This window comes from Ambystoma mexicanum, chromosome 2p (genome assembly GCF_040938575.1).
Source record: "Ambystoma mexicanum isolate Mex_15411 chromosome 2p, UKY_AmexF1_1, whole genome shotgun sequence".
In the NCBI taxonomy this organism is placed as follows: domain Eukaryota; kingdom Metazoa; phylum Chordata; class Amphibia; order Caudata; family Ambystomatidae; genus Ambystoma; species Ambystoma mexicanum.
The window spans coordinates 275,063,065-275,078,491 of NC_090923.1; the positions used below are offsets into that span (position 1 = coordinate 275,063,065).

At 45.0% G+C, this 15,427-nt stretch overlaps 1 protein-coding gene across 1 annotated transcript in view; it reads right to left on the minus strand.

The window, feature by feature from the left end:
* LOC138566371 (inter-alpha-trypsin inhibitor heavy chain H3-like) overlaps nucleotides 1–15,427 on the minus strand; it is a 669,737-nt gene that overhangs the window by 64,045 nt on the left and 590,265 nt on the right. The window contains exon 20 of the mRNA XM_069643540.1: nucleotides 12,659–12,863. Within this exon, the coding sequence (XP_069499641.1) occupies nucleotides 12,659–12,863 (205 nt within the window). The remainder of the gene's footprint in view (nucleotides 1–12,658; nucleotides 12,864–15,427) is intronic.

Below are 15,427 nucleotides of genomic sequence, written 5' to 3' on the forward strand. Positions count from 1 at the left end.
GGGTCTCGCCCAATCCGAAACTAGCACCAAAGCCCAGCACTGGGTGTATAACAAGCTGAAGCTGCTAACAGCACATCACTTCTCCCACTCTCCTGCTCCCCTCCTCCCAACTAACCCTATCCCGTCCCTCCTGTTTACAGATCTGCCGGAGCGCCTGGGGACCAATTCCGTTGGTGACGGTGCGCTATACAAGTATCTTTAACATAACATAACTTGACAACAGGTTCTATGTGGATGCTACTGTTCAGAACATGCTCCTTCACAAAAAGACGCATCCGTGACACTTTTGCGCATCAGCAGGTTTTTTCCTGCAGCAAAGAGACGTGCTTCTGCTTCCCTTCAATGCAGGAAAAAAATATTTTTAAAAGTATGTACAGTTTTTAAAACTTTTATCTCCAACACTTGGGTGGACGTAAACATTTGAGATGCATTTTGAGTGTTTCAAACAATACATAATCATGTGGTGTGCACCACTTGTGGTAATCCAACAAACATCACATGCATCAAACAACAAAAACATTCAGGCAGAACAGAAAAACATCTAGAATTCGGAAATATTACCTTTTTTACTTTTACTGCCCATAGAATCAATTCCACTTAAGGTAGTATCTCTAATGTGATATATAACATTACCAATTGACTGCATCACAGGTGTGAACTGCCAGAGGCAATTTCTTTCTCAGTCAAATCAGCATGGTAGGGTCTGTCTTTCCTCTGCCTGCAATGGAGGACGAGGAGGGTCAATCTTTGAGCAGGTTATGTTTTTTGGTTATGCATAGCGCACTGTGACCTGAAGGTATCCTCACGCTAGGTGCAGGATAAGAGCTGGCGAAAATGACCTAGGAAAACAAAGGGTCTTTAAGGTTCTCCGAAATTGAGCAAGGTCCTCCGTCAGCCTGAGTGCGGCTGGCAGAGTGTTTGACAGGGAAAGGGCTGTTATGGAGAAAGCAATTGCACCCACAGATTTCTTTTTAAACCTAGTTACAGCAAGGAGGCCTGTATTTGCCGATTAAATGGTTCTAGCAGGAGAATAGAAAGTAATCTGCTCCTGAAGGTAGAGAGCTCCTTGCCTATGCATGGCTCGATGGGTCAAACAGAGAACCTTGTATGTAATTCGGAAATCCACCGGAAGCCAGTGAAGCCGAGACAGTACAGGAGAAATATGTGCATATCTTTGCAGAATATTTCATGATTTGAAGTTTCTTGATGCAGTATTTAGGCTGGGCAAGTAAAATGGCATTGCAATTATCAAGGATGCCTAAAACCATGGAGGATACCACCAGCCCCTTAAGTGGGTAAAATGTATCACCTTTTTTAAGGTTTTGAGTTTGTAGAGGCCAGCACTGCATCTGGTGCTCACTTGCAGATCAAAGGATAGAGAGGCCGCGATCTTAAATACCAGATTTTTTACTGAGTCCGCTGGAGTGGGGAAAGTATATAAATTGGGGGGCCAACAACCAGAACCTCAGCCTTATCACCATTTAACCTGAGCCAAGTTTTATTCATCCAGTTACCTATAGAGGCCAAGCAAGCCTTCACACAAGCTGCCGATTCTTCAGGATTCTGATCTACTCTGAGGATTAGGTGTGTATCATGTGAATAGAATTGGCAGCCCTGAGAACGAATAGGCAGCCCTGAGAACGAATAGGCTGATCAAGGGGCTGGACATAGATAAGGAAAAGAAGAGGCGATATCGCAGAGCCCCTAACCCCACAAGTGAGAGGGGATAACTCCTACCTAAAAGCCAAAGGAACAAGGGTCTGGCTTTGATCTGAAAGAAAAGATTCAAGCCAGTGTAGTGCTGTCCCAGTGATACCAGCCTCCTGAAACCGCTGATGCAGGCTGGACTGATCAATGGTATTAAATGCGACCAAAAGATCAAGTAGTATCAGAAGGCCAGTACCACCCTGATCTGTAATAAGAGTCAGATCATCAATGACTGTGACCAACATTGACGCAGTACACATCGAGGGCCGGAAGTCAGATTGAAACAGAGCATCAGCATCTATTGTCTCAAGTACAATTCAATTATGATGCCGTGTTTTAGCAACTGTCATTGAGTCTATTTAACACAACAAGCAACAGTGTGCATTAGCCATGCGCCTCTATATTTCAAGGCTGGCTCATTTTAAAAAAAACAAAATAAGAACAAAATGGTACTTATATTGCCCTTCATGCTGGACTGTAGCCTTGAAGTGCAGGACGGGAATTGAACCGATGCTGCCCAGGGTAATTTTGCTTCCAAGAGCCATCCTCCTGCTCATTGCTATGCGTGGACCTGATGAGCCACGTGAATGCTGCTGTGTTAGTTATACATGTTCGTGAATAACAATGAGCTGTAAGGTGACAGCACTGGCTATGCCCGCGCACTGGTCCAGTCATCGTACATAAAATGGGTGACACCAGGCTTCTGTCACTGCAAGTGTTGCTGCCTCCTCAGCCACACTATCAGGGGCAAACAGCTAGTTCAGCAAGCAGGCACATACATGCATATGTTTAAGTGGCATGGCTGGCCTGTGGCACCTGCAGCTCTGGCACTGCTGAGCTTCGGCAGGTGGGGGCACTCAGTGGGCTCATGTACGTCCATTTTAAACTGGGCATTTTCTCTTCTAGTATGCAGACAGCATGCAGTGCCGAATATGCAGGTGTATGCCATGCCACTCAGACACCTCAGAGACTAGAGGTAATCTTTAGATGAACCACTTTAGAACAGCCCTCTCGAAATAGTAATACTAACAATACAATGTGTTCAAAGGGTCACTTGCTTCCCCACACCCAATCGTGTTTGCCACACTAGTATGTCTCTATTTCTATTAAATTACAACATACAACTTCCTTATTTTTATCAAAAAATATAAATGTATTTCATATTTTATAAAACACAGTAAAAGAAAAGATATATCACATTTCACATATCTTATAACTCAACAAAATTCTAAAAAACACTTGATGATTTATACAAAAGTCGTGCAGCGCATCAAGAACAATTTGTCTGGTACTCCAATTCCTTGGTTAATATTTTGTACATATAAAAAGTTCTCATCAAAGATCTATTGTGTCACTCCATTTATAATCATGGTGTTCTACACAAGTCTCCATACCTTCTCACACAGTGCATCCGTCACTCATTCACTTCTCTCATTCAACATTCATGATACACCCAACATGTTTCTTTCCTTATATTTCCATACAGTTAAAGGCATGGTCTAGTAAAACATTTTATTTAAAAAATAGATAGGCAACAAAATACTAGCATTCTCTTTTTTAAAACTTCCTATGTAAAATTTTGAGCTATTCAAGCTCAAAATTCGCAAAAGCAAGCACATGGGCGCATCCATTTTGTGAAACGGATGCCCTCCTGTGCTGGCTTTTGCGGCACTAATGAAGGAAAAGCCAGCCAGCTGTAGTAAACAAAAGCTACAGCTAGTTGGCTTTCCCTTCATTAGTGCTGTACGCGGAGGACGGGGACCGGAGACCAGAGCAGGAAAGCTGCAGCTGAATCTCAGTAAGTGCTATTTATTTTTTTAAAAAATAAGCACTAGCTGCGGTTTTTTTTCTATGTTTTCCAGGCTGGAGGAGCCCGGAAAATTTAGAAATAAAACCGCAGCTTTAAAAACATTGAATTTATGTTTGTGGTCGCTTTTGAAGCTCTCGGAGAGCCCCAAATGGGAAATGCTAAATGCTGCGTTGTTTCTGCCTAAATCTGCTTTCCCATTTGGGGCTCCCCGTGGGGAGCGGTTGTTTTCTGCAATGTTTTCCGCAATGCTGCGTTGGTTCTGCCTGAATCTGCTTTCCCATTTGGGGCTCTCGGGCTCCCCGGGGAGCCCGAGAGCCCCAAATGGGAAAGCAGATTCAGGAAGAAACACAACACAATTGCGTTGGAAAACGCTGCAGTTTTTCTTTCTGAGTTTTCCAACACAATAACGTTGTATTTATGTTTGCGGTCGCTTCAAAAGCGACCGCAAACATAAATACAACGTTTTTAAAGCTGCGGTTTTATTTCTAAGTTTTCCGGGCTCCTCCAGCCCGGAAAACTTAGGAAAAAACCCCCAACTAGTGCTTTTTTTTTTTTTTTAAATAAATAGCACTTACCGAGATTCAGCTGCAGCTTTCCTGCTCTGGTCTCCGGTCCCCGTCCTCCGCGTACAGCACTAATGAAGGGAAAGCCAACTAGCGGTAGCTTTTGTTTACTACAGCTGGCTGGCTTTTCCTTCATTAGAGCCGCAAAAGCAAAAGCCAGCAGAGGAGGGCATCCATTTCACAAAATGGATGCGCCCATGTGCTTGCTTTTGCGAATTTTGAGCTTGAATAGCACAAAATTTTACATAGGAAGTTTTAAAAAAGAGAATGCTAGTATTTTTTTAAATACATTTTTTTACTAGACCATGCCTTTAAATAGGAAATTCATCAGGGGTGAGTACCACACCAATTTGTAATGGCACACTAATCTTGTCTTTTCAACTTCATAAGGGGATGGTTAACTGTTCCAAACCCTTTCTTTCATCTAGGCAAAAACACTGAATAAGTATCTTGCATCTAAATGTGCAAGCTCGCAAGCCGATCAGAGGTGTTCATTTTCTTACGTCTGTATATCAGTTCTTCAATATTAAATAGCGATGTCCCTTCGTCTACTCAACCAGGTCTCGTGGTCTATGCAGCCCGATGTTTATAGTTGGTGATCAGGCTAGCCAGATCCTATTCCTTCTAAACACCACAAATGTTCTGTCGGTTTGGAGACCACAGCAGGTGGCAAATCTCTCTTTTAGCCTTGGAGACCCACTTTCTGCAATAACTTAGGCACTCTATACCTGCAGGAATAGCTTGTAGAGGGTTTCCTCCTTCACTTTGCTTTCTAAGTTGCCCACAAAGATGGTCCTGTCTGTCTCATCCTGCTGGTTGCACATAGTGAAGCACATCCCTGGTCACTAGCTGCAAGCGCAACCTGTCAGGCATCTGTATAGCAAATCCCAGCGCTGATGACTAGCGATGGTGTGAAAGCCATGTATTAAATAATAAATCTATGTAGGTAATTCCATCTGAAAGGGTAATAAGCTGATGAGAATCCCCTTTCATAAGCTCCATGCCAAAAGCATTAAGTGTATCTGTGTCCTGCTGCATCACTATCCTGAACTGCAGTGCCTACTCTACCAGTGGAACAGAGCTTAATAGGTCACAGCTGCCCACTTGATAGCTGCAGTGACATTCAAGTATCTGCAGTGCACAGGGCTGCATTTAAGATATGCACCCCTGTATCAAAACCATGATGATCATAAATAGCCCATGATGGTGGCAGGATAAAGGGCCTCATTCTGTGTTTGGCGGAGCATTAAAAAAGTGGCGGTAATTCAATTGCCTCCACTTTTTTTGGTGGCAACAGAATTACCACTGTTTTTACTGTTCCGCCAATTCCCAGGTTTGGCTGTATAGTGGAAGATTTACCCCCAGCATCATGCTGGAGGTAGATTCTCCACTTTAAACTTTAAAGCCATAAATAGGCAGAATTACTGTGGCAGAATTACAGCTTGTGGTAATTCTGGCAATAACAGCCCTTCCACCACTTGTAATCCCGTGGTAAACCCACAGGGCCAAGTGATGGTAATTGTGACCAACAGAATTACCGCCAATCAGTATTTGGCCCATACGCTTAAATAAGCTAGGCTTCAATTAAATACATTAAATAAATAAATTAAGGTATAGTGCATGGCATTTCTTATGATCATTACACCCACATGCAATTTGATGTCACAGATGTGTCAGCTCCAGTGAGCCAACCTCAGCTGTGCAAGTCCAAGAACCTGAATGGCAATGCCTCCTCTTTGATATCTTTGTGGGGGCAGGTAACACCCTCTACCAGGGATAACCACACAGCAGGCAGCTGTCCTGGACAAAGGCATCAAAGGAGCACACCGATTTAAAGGGAGTAGCCTCACAAAAGATGCTGCATTTCTAAAGGGTTTTTGATTCGACTGAGAAGGGAATGGGGTGTGATTAGGCTCGCCAGAGAGAGATCTGTACATGTTTTTGAAACTTCTGCTATCTAGGTACTCTCTGCCACCCTTTCTCTTTTCCGTCACCCACACTTCCTGTAGCACAAAGCACTTCGGCTCTGATGTCAGAAGGGCAAAGACCACTCATTTCAAGAGTAGGAAGTGGAACCCTAAAACAGGCTAGCTTTACTCCAATCCCCTGTGGACTTTTACATTTAAAAGACGGTGTTTCACACAACTTCTTTGAATCATCTTTTGGACTTCAGCCCTTGAATAAGATTTCATCTGGACCCTGCTGGGAGAGCAGTCCTTTCAAGAGTCCTCCAGTTGTGAGGTGAAGGCAGGTGGTGCGGGGCAGAGGCACGCTCTGTCCCCTAACCATCCCCAGGGTCCATTGGGGAGCACCATGCTGATGGAACAAGACCTGCCTCCCTGCCAGCCACAGCAGTACCCATGACCTCAGCATGTTCAAGGAACCCTGCAGCTGCGTGCCAGCCACCCCTGTGTTTTGAAGCCCAAGAGCAAGGACCCAACTTGTTCCTGAGTCCCTGGAGTAGGACTCACAGCAACCTGAAAAGTGACCTGCTGCTGGAGCAGGACCTGCCTCTCTGCCAGCCACAGTGGTACCCAAGACCGCACTATTTTGAAGAACCCCCGAGTTGTGTGCCATACTCGTCCGTGTCTGGGAGCAGTAGACGAATGACTCAACTTGGCCCTGAACACCATGAGGACCCTGGGAGTGAAGACAGCTGGGATCCTATTGTTTTCCACCGTTCAACTGCTTGGAGCAGTGTTTCCAGAATCATTCAAGACATTTAAACTACCAGCATCTGTTGCTGCCTTTTGCACTCTCATGGTCTTTGCACAAGCACTGAGCAATCTGGTTTGGTTCTGCCGAAACACAAAGAACTGTAAAAAGGTACTATTGAGTGATAACTGCCTTCTTGGTCCATTGATGGTCCCTAGAGACTGGCTAGGCCCATTTAATTCCTTTTTGCAACCTCAAGAAATACCCTTTTTGAAAATGGTGGTCTATTAATTGCTTTTTCTCTCTTACTATCAAGCTGCTCACTGTAGGTTGGATAGCGAGAGAATGGTGCAAAATAGGTTTAGGGAAGCACTGGTGGCCCTTGATAGCACTGGTGGTCCATGCTACTATAATGTGCAGAGAAAGTAGATGAAGTTTGATATGGCCACTCAAGCCATTATGCCTTATACCACGTTATATTAATTTGGCGACCAAGACTGTCTTGTCGGTGTGGACAAGCAGGCACTGCATCTGGCCTCGCTTTTCATTTCCTTTGCCATTCACCCAGATTCACAGAAATCTGGATTTCTTTTCCTCACGTGAATGGAATTCCTTTGCTAAATCGAGATAAAACAGAGGTTGTTGCATTTCAGATCTTTTCCTGGGGAGGGACGGAGTTATAACATATTTTGGGAAATGTAAAACAGAATTTAAACTGTTGGAGTAGGTGTCAATATTTTCAGCTTAGCCTCTAGGCCTTACAGCCCCCCCAATAAGATTGGTTTCTAGCATTTCCTAAACACAAATACTGGCTGAACCTCGACCAATGTGTGATTACTTGATTATCTTGGATAATCCCTCTCAGGTGAGGACAGGGCTAATACTTGAACCCAAATCAAACATTCATCTAAACATGTGCAAAATCGTAAAATTATCCACAAAGAGGGAAAGAGGAATGACAGACACTCTATGTTACATATGGTAGGATTGTCTTCAGATGCACCCCTTTTGGATGGCTGCCTTGAGCATGATCTCAGAACCTATAGGCAACCAGTTTGCCTGGGATCAAGGAGTAGTTTAATTGGGCATCCCAGTGAAAGATGCATATCCGATACACGCACTGTAGTGGAAGATTGCACTATGCTATTAGAAGGAGAAGCGATAATTGGGCAGATGTAAAAAGACTGAAGCCCCCCACACACATGCATACTGACAAAAACATTGGTTACTGTTAGCACTGGAAAAACCTATAGCAAGTATTAAGAAAACAGTGGCATCTTTTATTCATAAATCGAAACATTTATTAACCTATTTGGCAGGTAGAAAAAAAGAAAATCATCATATTAAGTTTATTCGGAAGCAAATTATCCATAAACCATACACAAAATAGAACTGCATAGTAATACAAAATCCAATTCAATATTTTTTTTTTAAAAAGTCCACGGTATAAACTTACAAACATTACATATGTATATAAAAAAAAATTGAAATGTGCATGTGTGTAAATCAAGATAAAATCCACAGGAAGCGTCCAAACGATTCAATACAATGTTCAGGGTTCGATCATATTTTGGACAGTGAATTTAGTTCTCCGATACCAGGCCCTTCTCAAGTAGTCCACCATGCCCCAGGCCACTGGCATCGTAGCGGCTGAAAGCAGATAGCATAAGCAGGCCTAGCCTGAGACAAGCCAGCAGACCTAAGTAGTGGCAAAGTGTTTGTCTTAGGTCCGTGTAATGTGGGCAAAACAACCCAAAGTGTAGAAGGTCCTCCACTGGCCACTGACAGCAGGTGCAAGCTGTAGGTTGCACATTATGAGTCCAGCTTTTTGTTCGTGCCCCTAGCCATAAGCAATCAAACCGGGCTCGGGTCAAGGCCCAGCGATCTGCAGGATTATCACTGTGGAGCAAGTACGGCTGAATAGCGTCTGCAGATGTTAACACAATATGCCTTCTGTTTGCAAGAATACCCAAGGCAGCGGACTCCCTATTTGCCACCAAGATGGAATTAAACATTTGTTTGTATGCCCTGACCGCACAGGGGGTCAAGAAGATTGAGGGGCAGACATGATTAGCACAATTTAACTGTCTAATGCATTTCTGGATGTACATAAGCCAGGAGATTTTCTTTACAGCTGAGCTACCAGGGCACTTATGATCTTATGTGAAAGAGTGGCTTTCTGGTTAGCCAATAGTGCCAGCCAAAGCGAGACTGGAGCCAATAGCCACTCATCGGCAATGTGTGGACATCCCAGTTCTAAATGTGTCCCATAGTTTGGAGCAGACTGTGGTAGCCCCAGTAGTTTTTTAAGAAGGGAATTCGCCACATTTTCGATTTTTGGAATCCTTTCCATACCCCACAGTGCTGCCCCATAATAAGTGGCAGTTTTTGTTTGAGCCCTGTATACTTCGAGAATTAATTTGATTGGGTGAACCACGCAGTTTTGTTGAAAGCGGGACAAAACCCCAAGCGCCTGTCTCATCCTCATACATTGCTTATTGACATGGCTAAACCCTCGCCAATTCTCCGTAAAACAAATTCCCAGATAATCAAAGCTGGTGATCCTCGGGATAGGTTTGCCTCCACTCCATATCGTGCGCATCTTAAGATGTCTAACTCCAGAACTCTTACATGACATAACTGCTGATTTTTGTGAATTCACATTCAGTTTATGGGAAGCCATAAATTGGGTGTAGATATCCACCAGGCATTGTAAAGCTCTGGGGGTACGGGCAATTAAAACCATATCATCGGCATAGCCTGATGCCACCCACCGTGATATAGTCGGTATGGGAGTTAGTCAATGCCTGGTAGACACCATTTATGTAAAGAGCAAACAATACCGGGGCCACAACACAGCCCTGGCGGATGCCCAAGAAGGACTCAAAAAAGGCTGTGCACTGTCCCTGTTCCCCGAATCTGACACAAGCCGATGTATGTTCATGAATTATCTGGAGGACCTTGACCAAATCCTCCGGGCAACCCATGGACCTGAGCACCGCCCAGAGCATAGCCCTGTCTACTTTGTCAAACGTGGTGCTCAGGTCCATGAATGCTAAGTACAAAAACTCACCCCTCACATGTATGGACGTAGCTTCCACCAAATACAGGTTCAAAGCCTGGTCCCTAGTTCCTAGTTCCTAGGCCCGGGCCAAAACCATATTGAGTCTCTGTAAGAACCCCAGAGTCAGAGATCGATTGTTCTAGCCGTGCCAAAAAGGCACGACCGAAGATTTTGAAGGAGGTGTCAAGCAGAGAGATGGGTCTATAAGAAAGGGGGCTACTAGGGTCACCCTTCTTAAAAATAGGAAAAATTATTGCCTGCCTCCATGTTACCGGGTAGGTACCAAGCTCCAAAAATGCATTGAAGCACTTAGTGAAAACTGGGGCCCATAGGTCCACCTCATCACAGAAAATATCTACAGGGATGGCGTCTGGTCCGGGAGCTCGATTAGGGAGTTGCTTGTTAATAGCCATCTCTACCTTGTTTATGGTTAATCGGAGAGGGGAACCACTGGGCCCACTATTGGAAGTTGAGGGATTTGCCCTATACAGGGTGCTAAAATGATTAGACCAAGCCAGTGCACTAACATAATTCTCTTTGTGTGTTTTTACTCTTTTGTGGGGGGGGGGTCCATTAGCCACAAATTCCCAAAAGGTCTTGGAATCCTTTGACTGCACAGCCTGGATCAGGTCTTCCCAGGCTTGCTCTTCCAGTTGGGCCTTCCTTTTTGCCAAGACGCGTTTATAGTGCGCCCGGGCAGTAATTATCTCTTGTCGGGTACTGTCTTTTTCCTCTAAAATACCTTTTAGATCTTTCTGTGCTATTCGGCAAGGTTCATCGAACCATCTTTCCAGGTTATTTTTTCCTTTTTTAAATTCCCTTTGAAAAGTGGCAGACATATAGTTCCAAATTGTTTGGGATGCCAAAATTATGGAGCCTGGGGAAGATCCATTTGCCAACATAATAGAAAGTTCCCCCAAATTGGATTTACAAACAGACGATTGAGTGTCAACAGGGTCCAGTCTAGCCCATTTAATTCTCTGCTTGAACAGGGGATTGATGCCACACTGGTCGAGTTGGGGAAAATTGACAAATGGAACCACTGGCGGGTCTATTCCTATGACCAGCCGGAGTGCATGATGGTCACTCTGTAGGTTATTAAGTACCTCAAATTCCTTAATTAAATCCCTATCCCTCATGTGGGCACAGAAATAATCAATCGTAGACGATCCCTGAGTGCCCGCAAAGGCTGGCCTTCCCAGCCCGATCCACTCGCACCCGACCATTCAGTGAGCGAATGCCCCACTCCAGAAACCACTCACAGAGCTGCAAGCCCATTGCACACATTCTTTCATCCACCAGCTGTGCGGGAGCAACCCCATGCAGAAGGTCTTCACCCAGATCTATGTCCACTGTTGGAATTCCTGCCCACAGTTTCACATTAAAATCACCTCCCGTTATTAGTAATAAGGCCTGACTCCCATTAGCAATGGCATATTCTTCAATCAGGTCTCTCAGAGCCTCTGGCCATCCCTGATTAGTCGTATGTGGGCTATTGTAGACATTAACCAGAAATAGGGGACGGCCCCTAGCACAGCGTGCAGTAACACATTGTATATTCTGATTTTCTGTTTCTCTCCCCCTTAAGGTTAAGGCTAGAGATGCCTTCACCAAGATTGCCAGGCCACCAAAACATCTCCCTCGTTTTCCCTTTTCCGCAGGGACACACTCTGCAACATAGCCATCAAAGCATATTGGGGAAAGTGCCCAGGTTTCCTGAAGGAATATAATATATTCCCTCAGCATAGCGGCTATCTCCCCCTGAGAAAGCTTAGACTCAGAACCGGCTATGTTCCAGCACAGACAAAACAAAGAGGGGAGACCATTTCCTCTAAAGGGAGATTTTGACCAGATTCCCCTCCCCTTCCTGGTCTTTCCGCGATCTGCGCCACCTCCCCCACAGCAGCTGGTCAGTCCAATTCTTCTATTTCCCCCAGAGCCTGGAAACGGTTTCTCAAATCCACTGTGGCTGCTGGTATCTTTGGAGCCAATAGGCTCCTTCCCTGGGTACCCTCCACAGGCATACGTGAAAAAAAAGAAAATACCATCTCTAGTACACCTGAGAGCAGAGCAACCAGGAATTATCTTTTTTTTCTGTAGCTTTATAAGATATTATCACTTGGACATCATAAAGACCAGAAGTAGGAAGTAGAGGAAGGATCCAAGGGTTCGGAATAGCCATGATAGTGGCTACCATTGGCAAACCATATCTTTATTGATACATGTTTGTTCTATCTTACATTTGATAATCAATAAAAAGCATTTGACAAAAAGAAACAGTAAATATCCTGCATCCTGAAAACCTCCCTCGGCATTTTCAGATATCCCCTCAGCGTAGCCCATTAAGAAAAAAGATCAGTACCTGACGTTCAGCCACCCATTCCCACATCCCTTCATATTACCATCCTTTTCCGACCTATCATTGCTCCCACACAATGTCGGCCAGTTTTTCCAAGCCTTGTCTCCTATGCTTACAAGGGCAAAGCAGTCTTTGGCAGCGTGAGAGAAGCAGCTTTTACACTGTCAGGGGAGTCGTGGATTATGCAAACTAGGTGATGGGCTTCTTCTAAATCCTTGTGGTCACTAAGAAGAAAACCTGGCATCCCCACACCATCACATTAAGGTAGAGGATTGTGAAACCTAGAAGCCTGTTGCATGACATCATAGTAAAGCGATATGATAAACTGAAAAGAAGATAGCCACTGGAATAGCCAATGGAAGGCTCCAAAGTCCTTTGGTTCTCCCTTTTGTTGGAGCCCTTGCCTTGTTATCCAACATACTTTGCAACTGCTTTCCTATTCAATTCCAATGGCACCCAAACACCTTTGAGATAGGCTACTTTAACAACAGAAGTCTTACCCATCTTGAGTCATATTCATTGACTCTTTCCAGTGGAAAACCCTTTTCTGTTGATGCATGAAGACTGTCGCAGCATGTGTGGTCACCTCCACCTTAATACCCATCTTGAGGCTGATAAAACCAAGCTTCCCAATGTATGTATTCCCAGCTTTATCTGTGCTGCCATTTTTGTTTTTACCAATAACCTGTCCATTCACTGTGATTCCTAGACAGATAGAGAAAAACAGTAATGCAATCAGTGATCATGGGCTTTCAGGAGCCAAGTGAACTACATGCATACAGTAACTGTCACCAAACAACAACTACCAAATGGGTAGCATCACAGAAGGTACATCTTTGAATAATCATTCCTTTCTATAAAGTGTGGTCCCAGTCACCTACACACATTCACCATGAACACATAAGTAATTACTTTGGCGATGTACTATAAAGTAATGTATTCCAAAGAGGAACACTGAAGGAGCAGCTTCGAGCAGGCACCATTACCCTGGTTCAACAGGAGCTGCTGGAGCAGCGTTCTGCTGCAGATCTCGTAGAAGGTAGACCCCACGGGGCTGGCTAGTTGGCTGGGGAGGCAATAAAAGAAATGTGTGTAATTTTTGACACTGAAGTCGTAATTACCTCAGATTAACCAATATTAATTTGTAATCATAGTGCTCCGTTTGGGGGCATTGTGAAGGGTTGAAACTTTCCTGGGGGATTTTTTGGCTTCCACCATCATCACGCATTGCAGGTCTCGACACCCTCTAAGGCCCATCACTAGAGCCCAGAGCCATTGACTGCCTGCCTGCTACCTGCACTTACCAGGATTAGCTGCCTCATCCCTCCTCAGCCAATGAGAGGCACCGGCAGGTGAAAACCCACAGCTAAGGCCTTCTTTGTGCCTGTCTGGGCCTTGAGGGTCTCCCACCTCTTAGTCCCCTTAATCATGAGGAGTCCCCAGAATGCCTGTTCCCTTGCACCTCCATGCACCCCCAACATTGACACATGAGTGATGGCTGAACTCTCCAACTGCCTTCGCCATTAACAAAACCTGAACCAAAACGTCTCAGTTGAACTTTCTGCCATGATATAATCTTCCTCTTCCTCACTTCATGTTGTACCCTATTTTGACAATAAAACTTAGGTGCTGTGCCTTTTAACATCCTGCACCTCAGATTGCATTGTGTACCCCGTTTTGACTTTAAAACTTAGGTGTTGTGCTTTTTAACATCCTGCACCTCAGATTGCATTGCGTACCCTGTTTTGACTTTCAAACTTAGGTGCTGAACTTTTCAAAATCCTTCCTCCCAATTTGAACTGCATTGTGTGCCCCTCCTGTAACCACTTGACCGCCTTGTGACCTGGGCCAGAACTAGCAGTGCAGGCTCTCTTTCCTTCTACTATCCTCTTCCATCTTCCTATCTTCTCCAACTGCTACACTATCACCTGCTTTCCCTCTCACAAAGTCTGGAAGGAAAAAGCACAAAAGAAAACATACTAAGAGCCAACCCTGGCCTACCAATCGCAGACACTTATGTCAGTGCAACTTCTGTAGAAGTCTTCACCGACATCCTTTTCTCACTCTCCTCCCTTTCACATCCTCTCCCTTCAATGGTGGCTCCAAGTGGGATGTCCTCTTGGCTGGCTTCTCATTATCATGTTGCATCATTAATGTCTACCACACAGGCACTATCTTGGTTCAGGGTCATCAACCCAACCTTCTCCTCTTTGACCGGCACCTGCTGTCCCTCATTAACTTCCTTCCTTCCTTCCTTCACCTGGCTCTCCTCCTACCACTCTCTCTGTCCCTCCCCCTCTGACTGGTGTACCACGCCCCAGTACTCCACCTGAGAAAACCTTCAAAGGCGGAGACCTCCTTCACTTAGCTACTCTTAACACCCTCTCAGCTAACAAACACTCCGCTGACATATTCCTCCTTCTTGAAGACACTGACCTCGACATTCTCGCTCTTATCGAGACATGGTCCAATGTCAGCTCAGTCACTGTTTTTGAATCCCTTCTCCCTGATGGCTTCAAGATCATTTCCCAGCCACAACCTCGTTAGCGGTGAGGTTGCCTTAATCTTTCCTGAGTGGGTTCCTTCTTCCATCATACACACCCAACTCTACAATTCCTTTGAGAGCCTGGTATACAAGTTGGCCATCTCTCACTCCTCCTCTCTGACCACTGCTAATATCTACAGGCACCCCGGCGCTACCATCCTGTTCCTCTCTGAATCGGTTGATTTCTACTCCTCCCTACTCTCAACTACCTCCAATATCATGGACAATGTCAACATCCAACTGGACTCCTCTGTGACAGCATCCACCCTCCCCCATGACATCTGCACTTCTCTATCCCTCTCCATTCACCTTTCAGGTCCAACCCATTCGGCTGGACACACTCTGGATGCCCTCATCCATTCTGACCTCTCTCTCCCCTCACTGGTCACTCCACTCTCTTGGTCAGACCATCCTCTCCTCTCTTCTCACCTGGGTCCCCTTGGACCTCTGACTGCACCTCGTCCAGCTCTGCCAACCTTATTCACGAACATCTATCCGATGAAACGAGTGTCAGCTGCTGACTTCACATCCACCTTCATCCCCCCTGTCCCCTCTCTCCAGACTCCACCACTGACTCTGATCTCATCAACCTCCATCAGGCCATTGTAAAACACCCTTGACATTCTTGCCCCAGTCACAAGGAATCAGAATAAACAAAATCCCACAACAACGGCTTCCTTCCTCTAGGCTATGAGCTTGTGCTAAACATATACATTACCCGTTC